General features: G+C 47.2%; 2 protein-coding genes across 2 annotated transcripts; both read left to right on the plus strand.

The window, feature by feature from the left end:
• Positions 1 to 283: 283 nt before the first annotated feature.
• On the plus strand, positions 284 to 2,512 carry LOC131575106 (uncharacterized). Its single transcript, XM_058830134.1, has 3 exons — positions 284 to 363; positions 1,036 to 1,138; positions 1,935 to 2,512. The coding sequence occupies exons 2-3, from the start codon at positions 1,046 to 1,048 to the stop codon at positions 2,469 to 2,471; spliced, it is 630 nt and encodes a 209-aa protein (XP_058686117.1). The 5' UTR covers positions 284 to 363; positions 1,036 to 1,045; the 3' UTR covers positions 2,472 to 2,512.
• Positions 2,513 to 4,889: 2,377 nt separating this feature from the next.
• ZFTRAF1 (zinc finger TRAF-type containing 1) lies at positions 4,890 to 27,829 on the plus strand. The gene is made up of 4 exons (XM_058830103.1): positions 4,890 to 5,271; positions 12,815 to 13,053; positions 17,717 to 17,928; positions 27,421 to 27,829. The coding sequence occupies exons 1-4, from the start codon at positions 4,954 to 4,956 to the stop codon at positions 27,810 to 27,812; spliced, it is 1,161 nt and encodes a 386-aa protein (XP_058686086.1). The 5' UTR covers positions 4,890 to 4,953; the 3' UTR covers positions 27,813 to 27,829.

Here is a 27,829-nt window from a genome sequence, read left to right on the forward strand (position 1 = left end):
CCCCACCCCACCCCATAACCACGCCCAATCCCCCATCCCCAGCCCTAATTACCTTAATTAGCCCCGCCCACTCGCGACCACTCCAAATCCCCAGCCCCAGCCCTAATTATCGCTAATTAACCCGTAACCACGCCCAATCCCCCACCCTCAGCCCTAATTATCGCTAATTAACCCGTAACCACGCCCTGTAGCCAATCGCAGCTCGAGTTCCCCCGTTTAGCCCCGCCCACTCCAAGCCCCGCCCACCCCGCATGCCCATATATGGTCATGTAGCCCCGCCCACTCCGTGCTCTCGGCCAATCACCGCGCTCGGCCACGCCCCCTGGCCACGCCCCTTCAGCGGCCCCGCGCGCGCGCTCGGAGGTACCGGGGGGGGGTTTGGGGACATCGGGGGGTGTTTGGGGACATCGGGAGGGGTTTGGGGACATCGGGGGGAGTTTGGGGACATCGAGGGGACATCGGGAGGGTTTGGGGACATTGGGAGGGGTTTGGGGACATCGGGAGGGGTTTGGGGACATCGGGGGGGTTTGGGGACATCGGGAGGGGTTTGGGGACATTGGGGGGGGTTTGGGGACATCGGGGGGGTTTGGGGACATTGGGGGGGGTTTGGGGACATCGGGGGGGTTTGGGGACATCGGGAGGGGTTTGGGGACATCGGGAGGGGTTTGGGGACACCCGGGGGGGTTTGGGGACATCGGGGGGGTTTGGGGACATCGGGGGGGGGGTTTGGGGACATTGGGGGGGGTTTGGGGACACCGAGGAGGGGGTTTGGGGACATCGGGGGGGTTTGGGGACATCGGGGGGGGGGTTTGGGGACATCGAGGGGTCACCGTGAAAGGGAGGGGACAGAGTGACAAGGTGGCACTGGGATGGTGGGGACACTGGGGACAGCGGGGACACTTTGGGGGGCTGGGGACACTCTGGGGACATGGGGGGGACACTGGGACTTGGGGACACCGAGGGGACACCGGGACAGGGGAGGGGACAGTCGGGGAGGGGGGAGGGGACACTGTGACCCCGCCGTTGTCCCCACAGGTCCCCGGCGATGTCCCCACCCCCCGAGGGTGACATCGGGGTGGCCCTGGCCCAGGTCCTGCTCTGTGTCACCAGCCTGGGCTGTGCCATCCGCGCCAGACGGGTGGGGACACCTTGGGGACACCTTGGGGACACCCTGGGGACACCCTGGGGACATTGGGGACACCTTGGGGACACCTTGGGGACCCTCTGGGGACACCTTGGGGACACCCTGGGGATATTTGGGACACCTTGGGGGCACTTTGGGGGGCTGGGGACACTCTGGGGACATTGGTGACACCCTGGGGACACCCTGGGGACACCCTGGGGACACCTTGGGGACACTCTGGGGACATTGGTGACTCTTTGGGGACACCCTGGAGACTTTGGGGACACCTTGGGGACATTGGGAACACTCTGGGGACCTTGGGGACACTCTGGAGACACCTTGGGGACATTTGGGACACCTTGGGGACATCGGGGACATTGGGGACAGGGCCCTGGTGCTGGGGGGGGACCCTGACACCTGGCGGGTTCCATGTGTCACCTGTCCTGTGTCACCTGTCCTGTGTCACCTGTGTCACCTGTGCTGTGTCACCTATGTCACCCCACAGGTGACACAAGTGACATTTCTGTGTCCCCACAGGTGACACAGGTGACATTTCTGTCCCCACAGGTGACATCTCTGTCCCCACAGGTGACACAGGTGACATTTCTGTCCCCACAGGTGACATTTCTATGTCCCCATAGGTGACACAGGTGACATTTCTGTCCCCACAGATGACATTTCTATGTCCCCACAAGTGACACAGGTGACATTTCTATGTCCCCACAAGTGACACAGGTGACATTTCTATGTCCCCACAGGTGACACAGGTGACATCTCTGTCCCCACAGGTGACATTTCTGTGTCCCCACAGGTCACAGGTGGCCCAGCCGCCGGTTTCCTGCTCCAAGCTCTGGCCGCCGCCACCGACGCCGCGTCCCTCCTGTGTCCCTCTGTCACCTCCCCTGTCACCTCTGATGTCCCCACCTCCAATGTCCCCTCTAATGTCCCCTCCAATGTCCCCTCCGATGTCCCCACGCCCCCTCCCCCCTCCTGGATCTGCACCCTCCTTGCCCAGCCCTTGGTGGCGTTCGGTTGTCACCGCCTGGGAGGTGACAGTGCCACCGCGGCGCTGTTGCTGTCCTCGCTGTCGGTGGTGGCCGCGGTGGCCGCGGCGTTGCCGGCCGAGGCGCGTGGCCTGGCCGGACACTCGGCGGTGGCACTGACGGCCGGGTCACTGCTGGCCCTGGCCGCGCTCAGCGGCTGCGTCCCCGCCGGGCTGGCCGCCGCCTTGGTGGCACTTGGGGACATGGAGGTGGTGGCACCGTGGGGCGTCCCCTGGGTGAGGGCGGCGGCCAGCGTGACGCTGCTGAGGGCGCTGGGGTGGCTCCGGGAGCAGGGACAGCAGTAAAGGACATTGGTGACACTGGTGTGACATTGGTGTGACATTGGTGGTGGCACTGGGGTGACATTGATGGTGACATTGATGTGACACTGATGGTGACACTGATGTGACATTGATGGTGACACTGGGGTGACATTGATGTGACATTGGTGACATTGATGGTGGCACTGGGGTGGCTCCGGGAGCAGGGACAGCAGTAAAGGACATTGGTGACACTGGTGTGACATTGGTGGTGGCACTGGGGTGACATTGATGTGGCACTGGGGTGACATTGATGGTGACATTGGTGACATTGGTGGTGGCACTGGGGTGACATTGGTGCCATTGATGGTGGCACTGGGGTGACGCTGCTGAGGGCGCTGGGGTGGCTCCGGGAGCAGGGACAGCAGTAAAGGACACTGGTGTGACATTGGTGGTGGCACTGGGGTGGCTCAGGGAGCAGGGACAGTAGTAAAGGACATTGGTGACACTGGTGTGACATTGTTGGTGGCACTGGGGTGACATTGATGTGACATTGATGGTGACATTGGTGACATTGGTGGTGGCACTGGGGTGACATTGGTGACATTGATGGTGGCACTGGGGTGGCACTGCTGAGGGCGCTGGGGTGGCTCCGGGAGCAGGGACAGCAGTAAAGGACATTGGTGACACTGGTGTGACATTGGTGGTGGCACTGGGGTGACATTGGTGACATTGGTGGTGGCACTGGGGTGACATTGGTGACATTGATGGTGGCACTGGGGTGGCACTGCTGAGGGCGCTGGGGTGGCTCCGGGAGCAGGGACAGCAGTAAAGGACATTGGTGACTCTGGTGTGACATTGGTGGTGGCACTGGGGTGACATTGGTGGTGGCACTGGGGTGACATTGGTGGTGACATTGGTGTGACATTGGTAGTGGCACTGGGGTGGCTCCGGGAGCAGGGACAGCAGTAAAGGACATTGGTGACACTGGTGTGACATTGGTGGTGGCACTGGGGTGACATTGATGTGACATTGATGGTGACATTGGTGACATTGGTGGTGGCATTGGGGTGACATTGATGCCATTGACGGTGGCACTGGGGTGGCGCAGCTGAGGGCGCTGGGGTGGCTCAGGGAGCAGGGACAGCAGTAAAGGGACACTGAGGTGACATTGGTGACACTGATGGTGACATTGATGGTGGCACTGGGGTGACATTGATGGTGGCACTGGTGTGACACTGATGTGACATTGATGGTGGCACTGATATGACATTGGTGGTGACACTGGTGTGACATTGATGGTGGCACTGGGGTGGCTCAGGGAGCAGGGACAGCAGTAAAGGACATTGGTGACATTGATGATGGCACTGAGGTGACATTGGTGACATTGATGTAACACTGATGGTGACACTGATGTGACATTGATGGTGACACTGGGGTGACGTTGATGGTGGCACTAGGGTGGCTCAGGGAGCAGGGACAGCAGTAAAGGACATTGGTGGCACTGGGGTGACATTGATGTGACAGTGATGGTGGCACTGGGGTGACACTGCTGAGGGCACTGGGGTGACATTGATGGTGACATTGGTGACATTGATGGTGGCACTGGGGTGACATTGTGACATTGGTGATGTGACATTGGTGGTGGCACTGGGGTGGCATTGGTGGCACTGGGGTGGTGACACTGGGGACACTGGGATGGTGACAGTGGGATGGTGACACCGGTGGCACTGGTGGCACTGGTGTGACACTGGTGGCACTGGGGGAGGAGTTTGTCAGGTTTGTCACAGCACCCTGAGGTGACACTTTGGGGTCCCTGGGCGGGGGGGGCCGGGCTTGGCAAACACAAACTGGTCCAAACTGGTGCCAAACTGGTCCCAAACTGGTCTGCACTGGTCCCAAACTGGTCCATACTGGTCCTAAACTGGTCCATGCTGCTCCAAAGTGGTCCCAAACTGGACCATACTGGTCCAAAGTGGTCCCACACTGGTCCCAAACTGGTCCATACCAGTCCCAAACTGGTCCATACTGGTCCCAAACTGGTTCCAAACCGGTCCTTACACTGGTTCTTACTGTCCCAAACTGGTCCCACACTTGTTCTTACTGGTCCAGAGTGGCCCATACTGGTCCCAAACTGGTCCCAAACTGGTCCCAGACTGGTCCACACTGGTCCAAACTGGTCCGCACTGGTGGCCCCGAGCACGCGCCGCCCCGCGCGCGCTCCCGCCACAAGCCCCGCCCCTCAAGCTCCTCCCACGCCCGCTCCGTCTCCCCATTGGTCCATTTCCCAGTGACGTCACATAACCCCGCCCCCTCCACCGGCAGCTGACGGCGCTGCCGTTTAAGTCCCCGCCCCAACCCCAAACCCCGCCTTCCCATTGGCCGCCTCACCCTTCGCTCCTCCCTCCCCGCCCTCTCATTGGCTCCCCTCCTTCCCGCCCCGCCCCTCGCGCTCTGTGATTGGCTGCACCCTCTGAGGGGAAGCCGTGAGGGGAGGCCAAGATGGCGGCGGGGTGAGGCGGCGGCGATGGCGGCGATGTCCGGGGCGGAGGAGCGCGATGCCGGCGGCGGCCCCGCCGCTCCCTCCGCTCCTTCCGCGGCTCCTCCCGGCCCCGCAGCTCCGGCCGCGCTCGGCGGCGAAGGCGGCGGCGCCGAGGAAGCGGCGGCGCTGCTGTTGGAGGCGGGCGCGGATCCCGACGCGCCGCCCAAGAAGCGGCTGAGGACGGCCGGGAGCGGCGGCGGCGGCGCGGAGGGGGCGGCGGGCAGCGTGAAGCTGGAGGAGCGGCTCTACTCCGTGCTCTGCTGCACCGTGTGCCTCGATCTGCCCAAGGCTTCCGTCTATCAGGTACGGGGACAGCCTTGGGGACACGGCCGCGAGCGGCGGTGGCACCGGGACAGGGCCCGGGTGGCACCGGGACAGGGCCGGGGTGGCACCGGGACAGGGCCCGAGTGGCACCGGGACAGGGCTCGGGTGGCACCGGGACAGGGCCCGGGTGGCACCGGGACAGGGCTCGGGTGGCACCGGGACAGGGCCCGGGTGGCACCGGGACAGGGCCCGGGTGGCACCGGGACAGGGCTCGGGTGGCACCGGGACAGGGCTCGGGTGGCACCGGGACAGGGCCTGGGTGGCACCGGGACAGGGCTCGGGTGGCACCGGGACAGGGCTCGGGTGGCACCGGGACAGGGCCGGGGTGGCACCGGGACGGGGCTCGGGTGGCACCGGGACAGGGCCCAGGTGGCACCGGGACAGGGCTCGGGTGGCACCGGGAAAGGGCTCGGGTGGCACCGGGAGAAGCCCTGAGGGGATGGGGACGCTCGTGAGGCAGCGCCACCTCCTTGGGGACATCACTTTGGGGACAGGGGGACAGCCCTGGTGGCACTGGGACACCCTTGGGGACAGGGACACCCCATTGGGGACACCCCTGGTGGCACTGGGACATGCATTGGGGACACTGGGACACCCCTGGTGGCACTGCCACCCCCCATTGGGGACATGGGGACACTTCTGGTGGCACTGGGACACCCCTTTGGGGACAGGGGGACACCTCTGGGGACGCTGCCACCCCGCATTGGTGACATGGGGACACCCCTGGTGGCACTGAGACACCCCTTGGGGACACTGGGACACCCCTGGTGGCACTGCCACCCCTCACTGGGGACAGGGGGACACCCCTGGTGGCACTGCCACCCCCTATTGGGGACACTGGGACACCCCTGGGGACATGGGGGCACCCCCTGGGGACACTGGGACACCCCTGGTGGCACTGCCACCCCCCCTGGGGACAGCCAGTGTCACCTCCTGGGGGTTTTTGTCCCCTCCTGGCTCCCCCTGGCCCTTCCGCCGTCACCTCAGGGCCACCAAACTCTTCCAGGGCCACCAACCCCCCCCTCAGGGCCACCAAACTCTTCCAGGGCCACCAAACTCTTCCAGGGCCACCAACCCCCCCCTCAGGGCCACCAAACCCCCTCAGGGCCACCAAACTCTTCTAGGGCCACCAAACACCCCCTCAGGGCCACCAAACCCCCTCAGGGCCACCAAACTCTTCCAGGGCCACCAAACACCCCCTCAGGGCCACCAAACCCCCTCAGGGCCACCAAACTCTTCCAGGGCCACCAAACACCCCCTCAGGGCCACCAAAGTCTTCTCTTAGGCCACCAAACTTCTCTCGTGGGCCACCAAACCCACTCTTTGTCCCCTTCTGGGCCACCAAAGTCTTCTCTTGGGCCACTAAACTTCTCTCATGGGCCACCAAACCCCTGAGGGCCACCAAAGTCCCTCCAGAGGGTTCCTGTCCCCTTCTGGGCCACCAAACCTCCTTCAGGGGCCACCAAATCTCTCTCGTGGGCTACCAAAGTCCTCTCCTGGGCCACCAAATTGTCTCAGGGCCACCAAACCCCTGCCAGGGCCTGCAAACCCCCCCTCAGGGCCACCAGACCCCTCCTTGTCCCCTCAGGGCCACCAAACCTCTGTTGTGGGCCACCAAACCCCTCAGGGCCACCAAAGCCCCTCTAGAGTGTCCCTGACCCCTCGTGGGCCACCAAACCCTTCTTTTGGGCCACCAAATGTCCCAGGGCCACAAAACTTCCTTCAGGGCCACCAAACCCCTCAAGGCCACCAAACCCCCTGTCAGGGCCACTGAACCTCCCCTCAGGGCCACCAAAGTGTCCCAGGGCCACCAGATCCCCCCTGGGGCCACCAGATCCCCCCTGGGGCCACCAAATTCCCCCCTGGGCCACCAAATTTCCCCCTGGGTCACCAGTTTCCCCCTTGGGCCACCAAACCTCCCTCAGGGCCACCAAACCTCCCTCAGGGCCACCAAATCCCCCCTTGGGCCACCAAACCTCCTTCAGGGCCACCAAACCTCCCTCAGGGCCACCAAATCCCCCTTTGGGCCACCAAATCCCTCTCAGGGCCACCAAAGTGTCCCAGGGCCACCAAAGGCCCCCTCAGGGCCACTAAACCCCCCCTCAGGGCCACCAAGCCCCCCCTTGGGCCACCAAAGCCCCCCTCGGGCCACCAAACCTCCTTCAGGGCCACCAAATCCCCCTCATGACCACCAAAGTGTCTCAGGGCCACCAAATTCCCCCTTGGGCCACCAAACTGTCCCAGGGCCACCAAAGCCCCCCTTGGGCCACCAAATCCCCCTCAGGGCCACCAAAGTGTCCCAGGGCCATCAAATTCCCCCTTGGGCCACCAAACTGTCCCAGGGCCACCAAAGCCCCCCTTGGGCCACCAAAGCCCCCCTTGGGCCACCAAAGTGTCCCAGGGCCACCAAATCCCCCTCAGGGCCACCAAACCCCTCCTTGGGCCACCAAACTGTCCCAGGGCCACCAAAGCCCCCCTTGGGCCACCAAATCCCCCTCAGGGCCACCAAACCCCTCCTTGGGCCACCAAACTGTCCCAGGGCCACCAAAGCCCCCCTTGGGCCACCAAATCCCCCTCAGGGCCACCAAATCCCCCCTGGGCCAGGGGGGAGGCATCGATTGATGGATGCGGGGAGCGATTGATTATGTCTGGGGTTTGGTAACGCTGGGATCGATTAATCCCGTCTTTAGTTGGATCCTGGGGTTTGTTAAAACTGGGATTAATTAATGCAGGGATTGGTTAATTAATTGTGGGATTGATTAATTAATTGTGGGACTGATTAAAAGTAGGATTAATTAAAAATGGGATTAATTGAAGATGGGATTAATTAATCCAGGGATTGGTTAATTAATTGTGGGATTGATTAAAGGTGCAATTAATTAAAGATGGGATTGATTAATTAATTATGGGATTTATTAAAAGTAGGATTAATTAAAGATGGGATTAATTAATCCAGGGACAGATTAATTAATTGTGGGATTTATTAAAAAGGAGATTAATTAAAGCTGGGATTAATTAAAGCTGGGATTAATTAATCCTGGGATTGATTAATTAATTGTGTGATTGATTAAAGCAGGGATTAATTAAAGCAGGGATTAATTAAAGCTGGGATTAATTTATCCAGGGATTGATTAATAAATCGTGGGATTGATTGAAGATGGGATTAATTAAAGATGGGATTCATTAATTAATTGTGGGATTGATTAAAGGTGGGATTGATTAAAGATGGGATTAATTAATCCAGAGATTGATTAATTAATTGTGGGGTTTATTAAAGATGAGATTAATTAAAGATGGGATTAATTAACCCAAAGATTCATTAATTAACTGTGGGATTGATTAAAGCAGGGATTAATTAAAACCAGGATTAATTAATCCCAGGATAGGATCAAATCCAGGATTTATTAATCCCAGGATTTAATTAAACCCGGGATTAATTAATCCAGGCATCGATTAATTAACTCACGGATTAATTAAAGCTGGGATTTAATTAACGGAGCATTAATTAATTAATGAAATCTAGGATCTCTCCCTCTCCATTCCCATCTTTTCTGGGCAAAATTCCCAAATTTTTCCGTCTTTTCCATAATTTCAGAGGAGAATTCCCGACTTTTTTCTGGGAATTCCAATTTATTTTCTGGGAATTCCCATTTTTTTAAGGAATTCTCATTGATTTTTTGGGAATTCCCATGGATTTTTTGGAAATTCCCATTGGTTTTTTGGAATTCCAATTTATTTTTTTGGGAATTCCCATCATTTTTTATGGAAATTCCCATTTCTTTTAGGAATTCCCATGGATTTTTTGAGGAATCCCATTCATGTTTTGGGAATTCCCATTTATTTTTGGGGGAAATTTCCATTTTTTTAGGAATTCCCATGGATTTTTTAATGAATCCCATGGATTTTTTTTGGGAATTCCCATTGATTTCTTGGGAATTCCCATTTCTTTCCTGTATTTTCCCATTTTTTAAGGAATTCCATGGATTTTTTGGGAATTCCCACTTTTTGGGGGGGAAAATTCCCATTTTTTTTTCAATATTCCATTATTTTTTCTTGGAATTCTCTTCAATTCCCTGGAATTCTCCTCAAATTTTTGGAATTTCCTTTAATTTTCTTGGAATTTTTTCCATTTTTTTAGAATTCCCCTCAATTTCCTTGGAATTCTCCTCAAATTTTTGGGATTCCTCTCGATTTTTTTGGAATTTCCATCAATTTTTTTGGGAATTCTTCTCTTTTTCCTTGGAATTTCCATCAATTCCTTGCAATTCCCTTCAATTTTTTGGGATTTCTGTTCATTAAATGAGGATAAATTTGGAATATTAAGGATAAATAATGGGGGGGAAATGAGGATAAATAATGTCGGAAAATGGGGATAAATGGGGAATATTAGAGATAAATAATGGGGGAAAAATGGGGATAAATGAGGTGGAAAAATGAGGAAAAAAGATGGAAAAATGGCGCTAAAAAACCCCAAAATTTCCCCCAAAAAATCATAAAAAATCCCCCCAAAAATCTGACAAAAAATCCCAAAAAATTCCCAAAAAATCCCCCCAAAATTCCCAAAAAATATCGAAAAATATCCCTCAAAAATCCCCCCAAAAAATTCAAAAAATCCCCCAAAATTCCCAAAAATTCCCTAAAAAAATCCACCCAAAATACCAAAAAATCCCCCAAAATCCCTAAAAAAATATTAGGGATAAATAATAGAAGAAAAATGGGGATAAATGAGGTGGGAAAATGAGGAAAAAAGATGAGAAAAAAAAATGCTAAAAAACCCCCCAAAAATCATAAAAAAAAAATTTAAAAATCCACCCAAAAAATCCCCCAAAAATAAAAAAAATCCCTAAAAATTCCCCCCAAAACCCCCCAAAAAATCCCCCAAAAATCAAAAAAATCCCCAAAAAATCCCAAAAAATTTTCCAAAAAATCCCCCCCAAAATCCCCCAAAAATCCCTAAAAAATCCCCCCAAAATTCCCAAAAATTCCCAAAAAAATCCTCCAAAATCCCAAAAACATCCAAAACAAATCCAAAAAAATCTCACAAAAATCCCAAAAAAATCTCCAAAAATTCCTAAAAAAATCCCAAAAAATTCCAAAAATTTCCCAAAAATTTCCCCAAAAAAATCACTAAAAAAATCCCCCAAAAATAAAAAAATAAAAAAAAATCCCCCCAAAATTCCCAAAAATCCCCAAAAAGGTTCCTGAAAAAAGTTCCCCAAAACATCCTCCAAAAAATCCAAAAAGTCCCTAAAAATTCCCAAAAAATCCATAAAAAATAGAAAAAATCCCCCAAAATTAAAAAAATCCCCCCAAAAATCCCCCAGAATTCCAAAAAAATTCCAAAAAAATAATTAAAAAAAAACCCAAAAAATCCCCCCAAAATTCCCAAAAAAATCCCAAAAAATTCCCCCAAAAAATTCAAAAAAATCCCCAAAGAATCCCCCAAGAACTCCCTAAAAAAATCCAAAAAATTCCCCAAAAAATCCCAAAAAGTCCCCCAAAAATTCATAAAATTCTTCAAAAAAAAAAATCCCCTCCAAATCCCTAAAAATTCCTAAAAAAATCTCCAAAAAATTCCAAAAAAATACCCAAAAAATCGAAAAAATTCCCAAAAAATCCCCCAAATTCCCCAAAATTCCCCAAAAATTCCCGTTCTTTTTCCATCCCTCAGTGCACCAAGGGGCACCTGATGTGCGCTGGCTCTTTCATCCACCTGCTGGGGAAAAAAAATGGGAAAATGGGAAATTGGGATGAGGAAAAGGGGTGAGAAATGGAGGAGGAAAATGGGGATAAATGGGGAATATTAGGGATAAATAATAGGGAAAAGTGGGGATAAATCTGGTGGAAAAATGAGGAAAAAAGATGGGAAAAAAATGCTAAAAAAAACCTCCAAAATAATAAAGAAATGATAAAAAATCCCCCCAAAAATCCCTAAAAAAATAAAAAAAAAATCTTTAAAAAATCCAAAAAAATCCCCTAAAAAATCCCAATAAATCCCCAAAAATTCCCAAAAAATCCACTAAAAAATGCCCCAAAAATCCCAAAAAATCCCTAAAAAATCTCCCCCAAGACAAGAAAAAATCCAAAAAAATCCCCAAAATAATAAAAAAACCCCTAAAAATCCCCCCAAATTCCCAAGAAATCCCCCCCAAAAATAAAAAAAAATCCCCAAAAATTCCCCAAGAATTCCCAAAAAAATCCATAAAAAATCCCAAAAAACTTCAAAAAAAATCCTAAAAAAATGGAAAAAAAATCCTGAAAAAATCCCCCAAAAAATCAAAAAAAAATTCCTCCAAAAAATTCCAAAAAAATAAAAAAGAAAATCCCCAAAAGTTCCAAAAAATTCCCTAAAAATTCCTTTTTTTTTCTGTCTCTCAGTGCACCAACGGGCACCTGATGTGCACCGGGTGTTTCATCCACCTGCTGGGGAAAAACCCCAAAAAATCCATAAAAAATCCATAAAAAATCTGAAAAAAATAAGAAAAAAAAAATCCAAAAAAATCTCAAAAAATAAAAAAAAAACCCAAAAAAATTCCCCAAAAACTGAAAAAAAATCCCTCAAAAATACAAAAAAAATTCCCCCAAAAATCAAAAAAATCCCTAAAAAATAAAAAAAAAATCCTCAAAAAAGCCCTAAAAAATTAAAAAAAAAAATCCAAAAAAAAAAATCTCAAAAAAATCCCCCAAAAACCAAAAAAATCCTAAAAAATTCCCAAAAAATTCTAAAAAAATTCCCGTTATTTTTCTGTCTCTCAGTGCACCAATGGGCACCTGATGTGTGCTGGCTGTTTCATCCACCTGCTGGGGAAAAACCCCAAAAAATCCCCTAAAAAATCCTCTAAAAAATTCCCCCCAAAAATCCCAAAAAAATCCGAAGAAATTCCCAGAAAGTAAAAAAAAAATTCCAAAAAAATCCCCAAAAAATCCCCAAAATTCCCCAAAATATCCCAAGAAAATCCTCCAAAATTCCAAAATAATCCAAAAAAATCCCTAAAAATTCTCAGAAAAATTCCAAAAAATCTCAAAGAAATCCCTACAAAATCCAAAAAAATTCCTCAAAAAAGCCCTAAAAATTTTTTTAAAAAATCCAAAAAAAATCCAAAAAAAATCCAAAAAAATCCTAAAAAATTCCCAAAAAATCCCCTAAAAATTCCCGTTGTTTTTCCATCCCTCAGTGCACCAACGGGCACCTGATGTGTGCTGGCTGTTTCATCCACCTGCTGGGGAAAAACCCCAAAAAATCCCCTAAAAATCCCTAAAAAATTCTCAAAAAATAATAAATAAAAAAAAAATCCCAGTAAATCCCCAAAAATTCCCAAAAAATTCCAAAAATAATCCCTAAAATTCCCCCCCAAAAAATCCCCCAAAAATCAAAAAAATCCCTAAAAAATCCAAAAAAATTCCTCAAAAAAGCCCTAACAATTTTAAAAGAAATAAAAAAAAAATCCAAAAAAATCCCAAAAAATCCTAAAAAATTCCCAAAAAATCCCCTAAAAATTCCTGTTATTTTTCCATCCCTCAGTGCACCAACGGGCACCTGATGTGTGCTGGCTGTTTCATCCACCTGCTGGCGGATTCGCGGCTGAAGGAGGAGCAGGCCACGTGTCCCAACTGTCGCTGTGAGATCTCCAAGAGCCTCTGCTGCCGTAACCTGGCCGTGGAGAAAGCGGTCAGCGAGCTGCCCGCCGAGTGCGGCTTCTGCGCCCGCCAGTTCCCGCGCTCCCTGCTCGAGAGGCACCAGAAGGAGGAGTGCCAGGACAGGTGGGAAAAATGGGGAAGTTTTGGGAATTTTTTGGGATTTTTTGGGTTTTTTTTGGGGGTTTTTTGGGGTTTTTTGGAGGTTTTTTGGGGGGGATTTTTGGGGATTTTTTGGGATTTTTTTTTTATTTTTGGGGAAATTGTTTTTGGTTTTTTTATTTTTGGGGATTTTTTTGGGATTTTTTGGGGGATTTTTTTGGGATTTTTCTTTTGTATTTTTGTGTGGTTTTTGTTCCAAAGAATTCCCAAAATCCATCCTGGAGTAGTACCAGAAGGAGGAGTGCCAAGACAGGTGGGAAAAATGGGGGAGTTTTGGGAATTTTTTTGAGATTTTTTTTGAGGTTTTTTGGGGTTTTTTTGGGGATTTTTTGGGGATTTTTTTGGATTTTTTTGGGATTTATTTTTGGGGAGTTTTTGGGGATTTTTTTGAGATTTTTTGGGATTTTTTGGGGGGATTTTTTTAGGATTTTTCTTTTGTATTTTTGGGTGGTTTTTGTTCCAAAGAATTCCCAAAATCCATCCTGGATTAGTACCAGAAGGAGGAGTGCCAGGACAGGTGGGAAAAATGGGGAAGTTTTGGGAATTTTTTTGAGATTTTTTTGAGGTTTTTTGGGGATTTTTTTTGGGATTTTTTTGGATTTTTTTGAATTTTTTTGGGATTTGTTTTTGGGAGTTTTTGGGGATTTTTTTGAGATTTTTTGGGATTTTTTTGTGGGGATTTTTTTAGGATTTTTCTTTTGTATTTTTGGGTGGTTTTTGTTCCAAAGAATTCCCAAAATCCCTCTTGGAGCGGTACCAGAAGGAGGAGTGCCAGGACAGGTGGGAAGAATGGGGAAGTTTTGGGAATTTTTTGGGATGTTTTTTTGGGATTTTTTGGGATTTTTTTTTTTATTTTTTTGGGGTTTTTTTGGGGGTTTTTTGGGGGTTTTTGGGGGGGGATTTTTGGGGATTTTTTGGGATTTTTTGGGATTTTTTTTTATTTTTGGGCAAATTGTTTTTGGGTTTTTTTTATTTTTGGGGATTTTTTTGGGATTTTTTGGGGATTTTTTTGGATTTTTTTTGAATTTTTTTGGGACTTGTTTTTGGGGTTTTTGGGGATTTTTTTGAGATTTTTTGGGGGGATTTTTTTAGGATTTTTCTTTTGTATTTTTTGGGTGGTTTTTGTTCCAAAGAATTCCCAAAATCCCTCTTGGAGCGGTACCAGAAGGAGGAGTGCCAGGACAGGTGGGAAAAATGGGGAAGTTTTGGGAATTTTTTGGGATGTTTTTTGGGATTTTTTTGGATTTTTTTAGGATTTTTTTGGGGTTTTTTGGGGGTTTTTTGGGGGCGGTTTTTGGGGATTTTTGGGGATTTTTTTTTAAATTTTTTGGTATTTTTTGAAATTTTTTTGGGATTTGTTTTTGGGATTTTTGGGGATTTTTTAGGGATTTTTTTGAGATTTTTTGGGATTTTTTGGGGGGATTTTTTTGGAATTTTTCTTTTGTATTTTTGGGTGGTTTTTGTTCCAAAGAATTCCCAAAATCCCTCTTGGAGCGGTACCAGAAGGAGGAGTGCCAAGACAGGTGGGAAAAATGGGGAAGTTTTGGGAATTTTTGGGGAATTTTTTGGGATTTTTTTGGATTTTTTTTGGATTTTTTGGGGTTTTTTTGGGGGTTTTTTGCGGGGGATTTTTGGGGATTTTTTGGGATTTTTTGAGATTTTTTTTTTATTTTTGGGGAAATTGTTTTTGGGTTTTTTTTATTTTTGGGGATTTTTTTGGGATTTTTTGGGGATTTTTTTGGATTTTTTTTGAATTTTTTTGGGACTTGTTTTTGGGATTTTTGGGGAGTTTTTGGGGATTTTTTTGAGATTTTTTGGGATTTTTGGGGGGGATTTTTTTGGAATTTTTCTTTTGTATTTTTTGGGTGTTTTTTGTTCCAAAGAACTCCCAAAATCCATCCTGGAGTAGTACCAGAAGGAGGAGTGCCAAGACAGGTGGCAAAAATGGGGGAGTTTTGGGAATTTTTTGGGATTTTTTGGAGTTTTTTTGGGGTTTTTTTTTTGGGTTTTTGGGGATATTTTTTGGGGTTTTTTTGGGATTTTTGCAGGGGTTTTGGGTGGTTTTCTTTTATTTTCTTGGAAATTGTTTTTATTTTTGGGGGGTTCAGTTTGGAATTTTTTGGGAATTTTTTGGGATTTATTTTTGGGGATTTTTTGTTTATTTCTTGGAATTTTTTTAATTTGTTTTTTGATTTTTTGGGGGATTTTTTGGTGATTTTTTGGGATTTATTTGGATTTTGGGGGGGGGATTTTTTGGGATTTTCAGGGGGATTTTTTGAGGGTTTCATTTTGGGATTTTTTGAGAATTTCTTCATGGGTTTTTTCTGATTTTTGGGGGAATATTTTTTCTGGTTTTGGGGGATTTTTTTAGATATTTTCAGATTTTTTTAGGTCATTTCTGTGCCTAAAAATTGCCAAAATTTCTCTTGGAAAAGCGGCGCAAGAAGGAGAAGTTTCAGGACAGGTGGGGAAGGGAGAAGGGATTTTTGGGAATTTTGGGGGGATTTTTTGGAGGATTTTTTGAGAATTTTTTTGTTATTATTTTCTGGCATTTTTTGGGCGTTTTTTGGGATTTGTTCTCAATTTTTTGGGGATTTTTTTATGTTTTGGGGTGGATTTTTTGGGATTTTTTGGGAATTTTTTGCAAATTTTTTTCAGATTTTTTGGGAATCTTTTGCAATTTTTTTTTTTATTTTTTTGGGACTTTTTTTCAGATTTTTTGGGGTTTTTTTTTGGGTTTTTTTCAGATTTTTTGGGATTTTTTCCAAAAATTCCCCAAATCCCTCCTGGAGCGGCACCGGAAGTTGCAGGGCCAGGACAGGCGAAGGCTGGGAATGGTCTCAGTGGAATTGGGGAGGTTTTATTGGGAATTCTGGGTGGTTTTTTTCCACATTTCTCCCAAATTTCTCACTCTCCTTTTCTAAATTTTTTCCCAATTTTTTCCCAATTTTTCCCAATTTTTCTCCAAATTTTCCCCAATTTTCCAAATTTTTCCCGAGATTTTCCCCAAATTTTCCCGAGATTTTCCCCAAATTTTCCCCAAATTTCTCCCAAATTTCCCCCAAATCTTCCCCAAATTTCCCCAAATTTCCCCCAAATTTTTCCCATTTATTTCTCAAATTTTTCCCAAATTTTTGCCATTTTTTCCCCAATTTTCCCCCAATTTTCCCCCAAATTTCTCCCAATATTTCCTCAATTATTTGCCCAAATTTCTCCCAATATTTCCTCAATTATTTGCCCAAATTTCTCCCAATTTTTCCCAAATCTTTCCCCAATTTTTTTCCCAAATTCCCCCCAAATCTTCCCCAATTTTTTCCCAAATTTCCCCCAATTTTCCCCCAAATTTTTCCCATTTATTTTTCAAAATTTCCCCAATTTTTCCCCAAATTTTTCCCATTTATTTCCCTATTTTTCCCCAATTTTCCTCCAAATTTCTCCCAATTTTTCCCCAATTTTCCCCAATTTTTCCCAATCTTTTCCCAACATTCCCAATGTTTTCCTGTCCCCTCAGGGTGACCCAGTGCCAGTCCAAGCGCATCGGCTGCCCCTGGCAGGGCCCTTTCCACCACCTCCATTTCTTCCTAATTTCTTCCCAAATTTTTCCCCAAATTTTCCCCAGTTTTTTCCCAAATTCTTCTCAAATTTCCCCCAATTTTCCCCCAATTTTCCCCCAATTTTTCCCCCAATTTTTTTCCAATTTTTCCCCAATTTTTCCCATTTATTTCTCAATTTTTCCCCCAATTTTTTCCCCAATTTTTCTCCAAATTTTTCCCGTTTATTTCCCAATTTTCCCCCAAATTTCTCCCAATTTTTTCCCAAATTTCCCCCAATTTTCCCCCCAATTTTTCCCATTTATTTCTCAGTTTTTTCCCAAATTTTTCCCATTTTTTTCCCAATTTTCCCCCAATTTTCTCCCAATTTTTCTCCAATTTTTCCCCGATTTTTCCCCAATTTTTCCCCAATTTTCCCCCAAATTTCTCCCAATTTTTCCCAAATTTTCTGCTCTCTTTTCCCAAACTTTTCCCAATCTTTTCCCAACATTCCCAATGTTTTCCTGTCCCCTCAGGGTGACCCAGTGCCAGTCCAAGCGCATCGGCTGCCCCTGGCAGGGCCCTTTCCACCACCTCCATTTCTTCTCAAATTTCTCCCAATCTTTTCCCAATTTTTCCCCAGATTTTTTCCCAAATTTACCCCAAATCTTCCCCAATTTTTTCCCAAATTTCTCCCAATTTTTCCCCAATTTTTCCCCGATTTTTTCCCAATTTTGCCCAAATTTTGCCCAAATTTTCCCCAATTTTCCCCAAATTTCTCCCAATTTTTCCGCGATTTTCCCCCAAATTTCTCCCAATTTTTTCCCAAATTTCTCACGATTTTTTCCCAAATTTCCCCCAATTTTCCCCCAAATTTTTCCCATTTATTTCTCAGTTTTTTCCCAAATTTTTCCCATTTTTTCCCAATTTTCCCCCAATTTTCTCCCAATTTTTCTCCAATTTTTCCCCGATTTTTCCCCAATTTCCCCCTGATTTTCCCCCAAATTTCTCCCAATTTTTCCCAAATTTTCTGCTCTCTTTTCCCAAACTTTTCCCAATCTTTTCCCAACATTCCCAATGTTTTCCTGTCCCCTCAGGGTGACGCAGTGCAAGTACAAGCGCATCGGCTGCCCCTGGCAGGGCCCTTTCCACGAGCTCTCCGTGCACGAATCCGAGTGCGCCCACCCGGCCAAGACGGGCAACGAGCTGATGGAGATCCTGGACGAGATGGACCAGAGCCGCCAGAAGGAGATGCAGCTCTACAACTCCATCTTCAGCCTCCTCAGCTTCGAGAAGATCGGATACACCGGTACGGAAAACACCGGAATTCCGGGAATTCCCAAAAATTCCGGGAATTCCCAAAAATTCCGGGAGATTTTGATGGTGGGGATGGGTTTTTTCAGGTTTTTTTGGTGTTTTTTAATGGTTTCTCCGGGATTTTTTGAAGGTTTTGTGGGGTTTTCTGAAGGTTCTCCAGGTTTTTCTGAAGGTTTCCAGGGTTTCCTGAAAGTTCTCCAGGGTTTTCCGAAGTTTTCCAGGATTTTTTGAAAGTTTTCCAAAGCCTTTCCAAGTTTTTTTTGGGATTTTCTGAAGTTCTCCAGGGTTTCCTGAAGGTTTTCTGGGGTTTTCCAAAGGTTTTCCAGGGTTTTCCAAAGGTTCTCCAGGATTTTCCAAAGTTTTCCAGGATTTTCTAAAGGTTTTCCAAAGCCTTTCCAAGTTTTTTTGGGGATTTTCTGAAGTTCTCCAGGGTTTCCTGAAGGTTTTCTGGGGTTTTCCAAAGGTTTTCCAGGGTTTTCTGAAGGTTCTCCAGGGTTTCCTGAAAGTTCTCCAGGGTTTTCCAAAGTTTTCCAGGATTTTCTGAAGGTTTTCCAAAGGTTTTCCAAGTTTTTTTTGGGATTTTATGAAGTTCTCCAGGGTTTCCTGAAGGTTTTCTGGGGTTTTCCAAAGGTTTTCCAGGGTTTTCTGAAGGCTCTCCAGGGTTTCTTGAAGGTTTTCTGGGGTTTCTGAAGGTTTCCTCAGCCTCCTCAGCTTGGGGAAGATCGGATACACCGGTTCAGAAAACACCGGAATTCTGGGAATTTCCTGGGAATTCCACAAAATTCCGGGAGATTTTGATGGTCGGGATGGGTTTTTTCAGGTTTTTTTGGTGTTTTTTAATGGTTTCTCCGGGACTTTTTGAAGGTTTTTTAGGGTTTCCTGAAGGTTCTCCAGGGGTTTTCTGAAGGTTTTCCACTGTTTTCCAAAGTTTTTTTTGGATTTTCTGAAGTTTTCCGGGGTTTTCTGAAGGTTCTCCAGGGTTTTCCAAAGGTTTTCCAGAGGTTTGCCAGGGTTTTCCCAAGGTTTTCTGGGGTTTCTGAAGGTTTGTTCAGCCTCCTCAGCTTCGAGAAGATCGGATACATCGGTACGGAAAATGCCGGAATTCCCGGAATTCCCTGGGAATTCCACAAAAGTCCAGGAGATTTTGATGGTTGGGATGGGTTTTTGGGGTTTTTTTGGGTTTTTTTTCGGTTTTCTGAAGGTTCTCCAGGGGTTTTCTGAAGGTTCTCCAGGGTTTTCTGAAGGTTCTCCAGGTTTTTCTGAAGGTTTCCAGGGTTTTCCGATGGCTTTTTGGGTTTTCCAAGGGTTTTCCCAGGATTTTCTGGGGTTTTTTGAAGGTTTTTTTGGGTTTTCCAAGAATTTTGTGGGGTTTTGCAAAGGTTTCCCAAATGTTTTTTGGGGTTTTTGAAGGTTTTTTCAGCCTCCTCAGCTTGGAGAAGATCGGATACACCGGTACGGAAAACACCGGAATTCCGGGAATTCCCAAAAATTCCGGGAGATTTTGATGGTGGGGATGGGTTTTTTCAGGTTTTTTTGGTGTTTTTTAATGGTTTCTCCGGGATTTTTTGAAGGTTTTGTGGGGTTTTCTGAAGGTTCTCCAGGTTTTTCTGAAGGTTTCCAGGGTTTCCTGAAAGTTTTCCAGGATTTTTTGAAGGTTTTCCAAAGCCTTTCCAAGTTTTTTTTGGGATTTTCTGAAGTTCTCCAGGGTTTCCTGAAGGTTTTCTGGGGTTTTCCAAAGGTTTTCCAGGGTTTTCTGAAGGTTCTCCAGGGTTTCCTGAAAGTGCTCCAGGGTTTTCCGAAATTTTCCAGGATTTTTTGAAGGTTTTCCAAAGCCTTTCCAAGTTTTTTTGGGGATTTTCTGAAGTTCTCCAGGGTTTCCTGAAGGTTTTCCGGGGTTTTCCAAAGGTTTTCCAGGGTTTTCCAAAGGTTCTCCAGGGTTTTCCAAAGTTTTCCAGGATTTTCTAAAGGTTTTCCAAAGCCTTTCCAAGTTTTTTTGGGGATTTTCTGAAGTTCTCCAGGGTTTCCTGAAGGTTTTCTGGGGTTTTCCAAAGGTTTTCCGGGGTTTTCCAAAGGTTTTCCAGGGTTTTCTGAAGGTTTTCCAAAGGTTTTCCAAGGTTTTTTTGGGATTTTCTGAAGTTTTCCAGGGTTTCCTGAAGGTTTTCCGGGGTTTTCCAAAGGTTTTCCAGGGTTTTCTGAAGGTTCTCCAGGGTTTTTTGAAGGTTTTCCAGGCTTTTCCAAAGTTTTCCGGGATTTTCTGAAGGTTTTCCAAAGGTTTTCCAAGTTTTTTTGGGGGATTTTCTGAAGTTTTCCAGGGTTTCCTGAAAGTTTTTTGGGTTTTCCAAAGGTTTTCCTGGGTTTTCTGAAGGTTTCCAGGGTTTTTTGAAGGTTTTTTGGGGTTTCTGAAGGTTTCCTCAGCCTCCTCAGCTTGGAGAAGATCAGATACACCGGTACGGAAAATGCCGGAATTCCCGGAATTTCCTGGGAATTCCACAAAATTCCAGGAGATTTTGATGGTTCCAATGGGGTTTTTTGGGATTTTTTCAGGGTTTTTTTGGGTTTTCTGAAGGTTCTCCAGGGTTTTCCGAAGGATTTCCAAAAGTTTTCCAGGCTTTTCCAAAGTTTTCTAGGATTTTCCAAAGTTTTCCGGGATTTTTTGAAGGTTTTCCAAGGGCTTTCCAAGGTTTTTTTGGGATTTTCTGAAGTTTTCCAGAGTTTTTAGAAGGATTTTTGGGTTTTCCAAGGGTTTTCCAAAGGTTCTCCAGGGTTTTCCGATGGTTTTCCATGGTTTTCCAGAGGTTTTGTGGGGTTTCCTGAAGGTTTTCCAGGGTTTTTTGAAGGTTCTCTGGGGTTTTCCAAAGGTTTTCCAAAGTTTTTGCAGCATTTTCTGAAGTTTTGTGGGGTTTTCCAAAGGTTTTCCAAAGGTTTTTTGGAAGTTTTCCAGGGTTTTCCAAAGTTTTCCAGGGTTTTCTGAAGTTTTTGTGGAATTTTCAAAGGTTTTGTGAAGGTTTTCCAGGGTTTTCCAAAGGTTTTCCAAAGTTTTCCAGGGTTTTCTGAAAATTCTTTGGAGATTTCCAAAGGTGTTTTGGGGTTTTCCAAAGGTTTTCCAGGTTTTTCCATAGGTTTCCTGAGGGTTTTCCAAACCTTTTCTGAGGTTTTCCCAAGGTTTTTCCAGCCTGTTCAGCTTTGAGAAAATCAATTGGATACAGAAAATCCTGGAATTCTGGGAATTCTGGGAATTCCCGACCGCCGACATCGATCCCGACCGGGATTTTGGGATTTTCTGGAGCTCTCCTGTCGGAATTCCCGATTTTCCCGAGGTTTTCCCAAGGTTTTCCCGCTCTGATGGGAAGACAAAATTCAGGATTTCTCATGGAATTCTGGAAGGAATCCCAGGATTTGGGATGGGATAAGGGAAGAATGGAATTTGGGACGTGGAAATTTTGGGAATTTCATCGGATAACGAAGAAAACAAACGGGATCCTGTGAGAATTCCAGGAATTTTTCAGGATAACGACGAATCCTGTTGGGATTTGCTGAGAATTCCGGGAATTTTCTTGGATACTGCTGCCAATTCCAAGAATTCAGTGGGATAACAGCAAATCCAGCCAGGATCCGCCAATAATTCCCAAATTTTTGTCGGATAACGGCAAATCTTGTTAAGATCCGCTGATAATTCCAAGAATTTTATTGGATAACACCAAATCCAGTTGGGATCCAGTGATAATTTGGGGTATTTTGTAGGATAAGGGTGAACCTTGTTTGGATTCAGTGATAATTCCCAGAATTTTATTGGATAATGGAAAATTCAGTCGGGATCCACTGAAAATTCCCAGATTTTTGTCAGATTACGGCAAATTTTCATTGGATTTGCTGATAATTCCAAGAATTTTATTGGATAATGGCAAATCCCATTAGGAGCTGCTGGAAAACCCAAGAGTTTTATTGGATAACAGCAAATTCTGGAAGGATCCACTGATAATTCCAAGATTTTTCTCAGATGAGGCTCTGGAATGAACTGGGATGGACTGGGATGGACTGGGAGAGACTGGGATGGAACTGGGATGGACTGGGAGTGACTGGGATGGAACTGGGATGGACTGGGAGTGACTGGGATGGGACTGGAATCCCGGCTTTGGAGCATCCCAGTGATTCCAGTTTTGGATCCAGTGATAATTCCAGGAATTTTGTCGGATAACGATGAATCCAATTAGGATCTGCTAATTATTCCCAGATTTTTGTCAGATAACGGAAAATCCTGTTAGGATCCATTGATAATTCCAGGAATTTTGTAGGATAAAGGCAAATCCCCTTAGGATCCGCTGAAAATTCCCAGATTTTTGTCAAATAATGGTGAATTTCCATAGGATCCACCGATAATTCCGGGATTTTTCTCGGATAATGGTGAATTTCCATAGGATCTGTGCTAATCCCAGGAATTCTGTCTCTCCCAGAGCTCCAGTTCCGCCCGTACCGCACCGACGGCTTCATCACGCACCGGTGCCACGAGCCCAACCTGCCCTGGGGGCTCTGGGATGGACTGGGATGGACTGGGATGGACTGGGATGGACTGGGAGGAACTGGGATGGGACTGGAATGGACTGGGAGTGACTGGGATGGACTGGAATCCCGGCTTTGGTGCATCCCAGTGATTCCAGTTTTGGATCTGGTGATAATTCCAGGAATTTTATAGGATAACGGTGTTAGGATCTGTTGAAAATTCCCAGATTTTTGTCGAATAACAGCGAATTTTCACAGGATCCGCCAATAATTCCGGGATTTTTCTCGGATAATGGTGAATTTCCATAGGATCTGTGCTAATTCCAGGAATTCTGTCTCTCCCAGAGGTCCAGTTCCGCCTGTACCGCAGTGCTGATAATTCCAGGAATTTTATAGGATAATGCCAAATCCCATTAGGATCTGCTGAAAATTCCCAGTTTTTTGTCAAATAACGGCAAATTTTCCTAGAAACTGTTGGTAATTCCGGGATTTTTCTTGGATAACGACAAATTTCCATAGGATCTGTGCTAATCCCAGGAATTCTGTCTCTCCCAGAGCTCCAGTTCCGCCCGTACCGCACCGATGGCTTCATCATGCGCCGGTGCCACGAGCCCAACCTGCCCTGGGGGCTCTGGGATGGACTGGGATGGACTGGGATGGGACTGGAATGGACTGGGAGCGACTGGGAGTGACTGGGATGGGACTGGAATGGACTGGGAGTGACTGGGATGGACTGGGATGGACTGGGATGGAACTGGGAGTGACTGGGATGGACTGGGATGGGACTGGGATGGACTGGGGTGGACTGGGAGTGACTGGGAATGACTGGGAGTGACTGGAATGGACTGGGAGTGACTGGGAGTGACTGGAATGGGACTGGAATGGACTGGGAGTGACTGGAATGGACTGGGAGTGACTGGGAGTGACTGGAATGGGACTGGAATGGACTGGGAGTGACTGGGATGGACTGGGAGTGACTGGGAGTGACTGGAATGGACTGGGAGTGACTGGGATGGACTGGGATAGACTGGGAGTGACTGGGATGGGACTGGAATCCCGGCTTTGGAGCATCCCAGTGATTCCAGTTTTGGATCCGCTGAAAATTCCCAGTTTTTTGTCAAATAACGGCGAATTTTCCTAGAAACTGTTGATAATTCCAGGATTTTTATTGGATAACGACAAATTTCCATAGGATCTGTGCTAATTCCAGGAATTCTGTCTCTCCCAGAGCTCCAGTTCCGCCCGTACCGCACCGACGGCTTCATCACGCGCCGGTGCCACGAGCCCAACCTGCCCTGGGGGCTCTGGGATGGACTGGGATGGACTGGGATGGACTGGGATGGACTGGGATGGACTGGGATGGACTGGAATGGACTGGGATGGACTGGGTTGGGACTGGAATCCCGGCTTTGGAGCATCCCAGTGATTCCAGTTTTGGATCTGGTGCTAATTCCAGGAATTTTGTAGGATGAAGGCAAATCCCGTTGTTAGCGTTCAGGATCACACACAACCACGAATGGTTATATGAAGGTGCTTTATTTAAAGAGCTCTGGGTGTCAGGGGTGCACATACCCAAATCTGACCCGATTTGGTTTTCGAGTTGAACATATTTTATACTCTATCGTTATGCAACTTACATATTAATTATTAATCTTACATTGTTCTATTGTATGCATTGTTTTTACCCAAGCATGAATTTCTCGTGATCCCCCCTTAGCCCCCTAACATGGTTCCCCATGTTCTCTAAACAATAATTATATCCAATCACATCTAACAATTCTATCATTTATCATATACTGACTACACAGGTGCAGCTTGACCTGGTCTTTAGCAAGCACAAGGCTTAACATTTCCCAGGGCCTGCTTATCCCAGGGCTTTCCAAACCTAAGTCCTCGAATTTTCTAAGATTTTGGAACCTTTTACTATCACCGTTAGGATCCCTTGAAAATTCCCAGATTTTTGTCAAATAACGGCAAATTTTCATAGAAACTGTTGATAATTCCGGGATATTTCTCAGATAATGGTGGATTTCCATAGGATCTGTGCTAATTCCAGGAATTCTGTTTCTCCCCGAGGTCCAGTTCCGCCCGTACCGCACCGGTGATAATTCCAGGAATTTTGTAGGATAAAGGCGTTAGGATCCGTTGAAAATTCCCAGATTTTTGTCAAATAACAGCAAATTTTCATAGGATCCACCAATAATTCCGGGATTTTTCTCAGATAACGGTGAATTTCCATAGGATCTGTGCTAATCCCAGGAATTCTGTCTCTCCCAGAGCTCCAGTTCCGCCAGTACCGCACAGACGGCTTCATCACGCGCCGGTGCCACGAGCCCAACCTGCCCTGGGGGCTCTGGGATGGACTGGGATGGGACTGGGAGAGACTGGGATGGACTGGGATGGACTGGGAGAGACTGGGAGTGACTGGGATGGACTGGGATGGACTGGGAGTGACTGGGATGGGACTGGAATGGACTGGGAGTGACTGGAAGTGACTGGAATGGACTGCGAGTGACTGGGATGGACTGGGATGGACTGGGAGTGACTGGGATGGACTGGGATGGACTGGGAGTGACTGGGATGGACTGGGATGGACTGGGAGTGACTGGGATGGACTGGGAGTGACTGGGATGGGACTGGAATCCCGGCTTTGGAGCATCCCAGTGATTCCAGTTTTGGATCCGCTGAAAATTCCTGATTTTTTGTCAAATAACGGCAAATTTTCCTAGAAACTGTTGATAATTCTGGGATTTTTCTTGGATAACGACAAATTTCCATAGGATCTGTGCTAATCCCAGGAATTCTGTCTCTCCCCAGAGCTCCAGTTCCGCCCGTACCGCAGTGCTGATAATTCCAGGAATTTTATAGGATAATGCCAAATCCCATTAGGATCCAGTGAAAATTCCCAGATTTTTGTCAGATAACAGCAAATCTTCATTGGAGCCACTGAAAATTCCAGATTTTTGTCAAATAACGGTGAATTTCCATAGGATCTGTGCTAATCCCAGGAATTCTGTCTCTCCCAGAGCTCCAGTTCCACCCGTACCGCACCGGTGATAATTCCAGGAATTTTGTAGGATAACGGTGTTAGGATCCATTGAAAATTCCCAGATTTTTGTCGAATGACAGCGAATTTTCACAGGATCCGCCAATAATTCCGGGATTTTTCTCGGATAACGATAAATTTCCATAGGATCTGTGCTAATCCCAGGAATTCTGTCTCTCCCAGAGCTCCAGTTCCGCCCGTACCGCACCGACAGCTTCATCACGCGCCGGTGCCACGAGCCCAACCTGCCCTGGGGGCTCTGGGATGGACTGGGAGTGACTGGAATGGACTGGGATGGACTGGAATGGACTGGGATGGACTGGGAGTGACTGGGAATGACTGGGAGCGACTGGGAGTGACTGGAATGGACTGGGAGTGACTGGGATGGACTGGAATCCTGGCTTTGGAGCATCCCGGTGATTCCAGTTTTGGATCTGGTGCCAATTCCAGGAATTTTATGGGATAAAGGCGTTAGGATGGGTTAAAAATTCCTGATTTTTTGTCAAATAACAGCGAATTTTCCTAGAAACTGTTGATAATTCCGGGATTTTTGTCGGATAACGACAAATTTCCATAGGATCTGTGCTAATCCCAGGAATTCTGTCTCTCCCAGAGGTCCAGTTCCACCCGTACCGCACCGGTGATAATTCCAGGAATTTTATAGGATAATGCCAAATCCCATTAGGATCCAGTGAAAATTCCCAGATTTTTCTCAGCTAATGATAAATTTCCATAGGATCTGTGCTAATCCCAGGAATTCTGTCTCTCCCAGAGGTCCAGTTCCGCCCGTACCGCACCGACGGCTTCATCACGCGCCGGTGCCACGAGCCCAACCTGCCCTGGGGGCTCTGGGATGGACTGGGATGGACTGGGAGTGACTGGGATGGACTGGGAGTGACTGGGAGTGACTGACTGGGATGGACTGGGAGTGACTGGGAGAGACTGGGATGGACTGGGATGGGACTGGGATGGACTGGGATGGGACTGGAATGGACTGGGAGCGACTGGGAGCGACTGGGATGGGACTGGAATGGACTGGGAGTTACTGGGATGGACTGGGAGTGACTGGGAGTGACTGGGATGGACTGGGATGGACTGGAATGGACTGGGAGTGACTGGGATGGACTGGGACTGACTGGGAGTGACTGGGAGTGACTGGGATGGACTGGGAGTGACTGGGATGGACTGGGAGTGACTGGGATGGACTGGGATGGACTGAGAGGGACTGAGAGGGACTGGGAGTGACTGGAATGGACTGGGAGTGACTGGAATGGACTGGGATGGACTGGGATGGACTGGGATGGACTGGAATCTCGGCTTTGGAGCATCCCAGTGATTTCAGTTTTGGATCTGGTGCCAATTCCAGGAATTTTATGGGATAAAGGCGTTAGGATCCGTTAAAAATTCCCAGTTTTTTGTCAAATAACAGCGAATTTTCCTAGAAACTGTTGATAATTCCAGGATTTTTCTTGGATAACGACAAATTTCCATAGGATCTGTGCTAATCCCAGGAATTCTGTCTCTCCCAGAGCTCCAGTTCTGCCCGTACCGCACCGGTGATAATTCCAGGAATTTTCTAGGATAATGCCAAATCCGATTAGGATCCAGTGAAAATTCCCAGATTTTTGTCAGATAACAGCAAATCTTCATTGGAGCCACTGAAAATTCCAGATTTTTGTCAAATAACAATGAATTTCCATAGGATCTGTGCTAATCCCAGGAATTCTGTCTCTCCCAGAGCTCCAGTTCCGCCCGTACCGCACCGGTGATAATTCCATGAATTTTGTAGGATAACGGTGTTAGGATCCATTGAAAATTCCCAGATTTTTGTCAAATAACGGCAAATTTTCATAGGATCCACCGATAATTCCGGGATTTTTCTCGGATAACGATAAATTTCCATAGGATCTGTGCTAATCCCAGGAATTCTGTCTCTCCCAGAGGTCCAGTTCCGCCCGTACCGCACCGACGACTTCATCACGCGCCTGTACTACGAGACGCCGCGCCTCACCGTCCTCAACCAGACGTGGGTGCTGAAAGCTCGCGTCAACGACTCGGAGCGCAACCCCAACCTCTCGTGCAAGCGCACGCTGAGCTTCCAGCTGATCCTCAAGAGCAAGGTCAATTCCCCCATGGAATGTTCCTTCCTCCTCCTCGAGGGGCCCTACGACGACGTCAAGATCAAGCCGGTGATTTATCACTTCGTCTTCAGCAACGAGAGCAACGAGACCGATTACATGGCGCTGCCCATCGTCGATTCGGTGGAGTGCAACAAACTGCTGGCGGCCAAGAACATCAACCTGCGCCTTTTTATATTCCAGATCCAAAAATAATAAAGGAAATGACTTTT

Source organism: Poecile atricapillus, chromosome 2 (genome assembly GCF_030490865.1).
Source record: "Poecile atricapillus isolate bPoeAtr1 chromosome 2, bPoeAtr1.hap1, whole genome shotgun sequence".
In the NCBI taxonomy this organism is placed as follows: Eukaryota; Metazoa; Chordata; class Aves; order Passeriformes; family Paridae; genus Poecile; species Poecile atricapillus.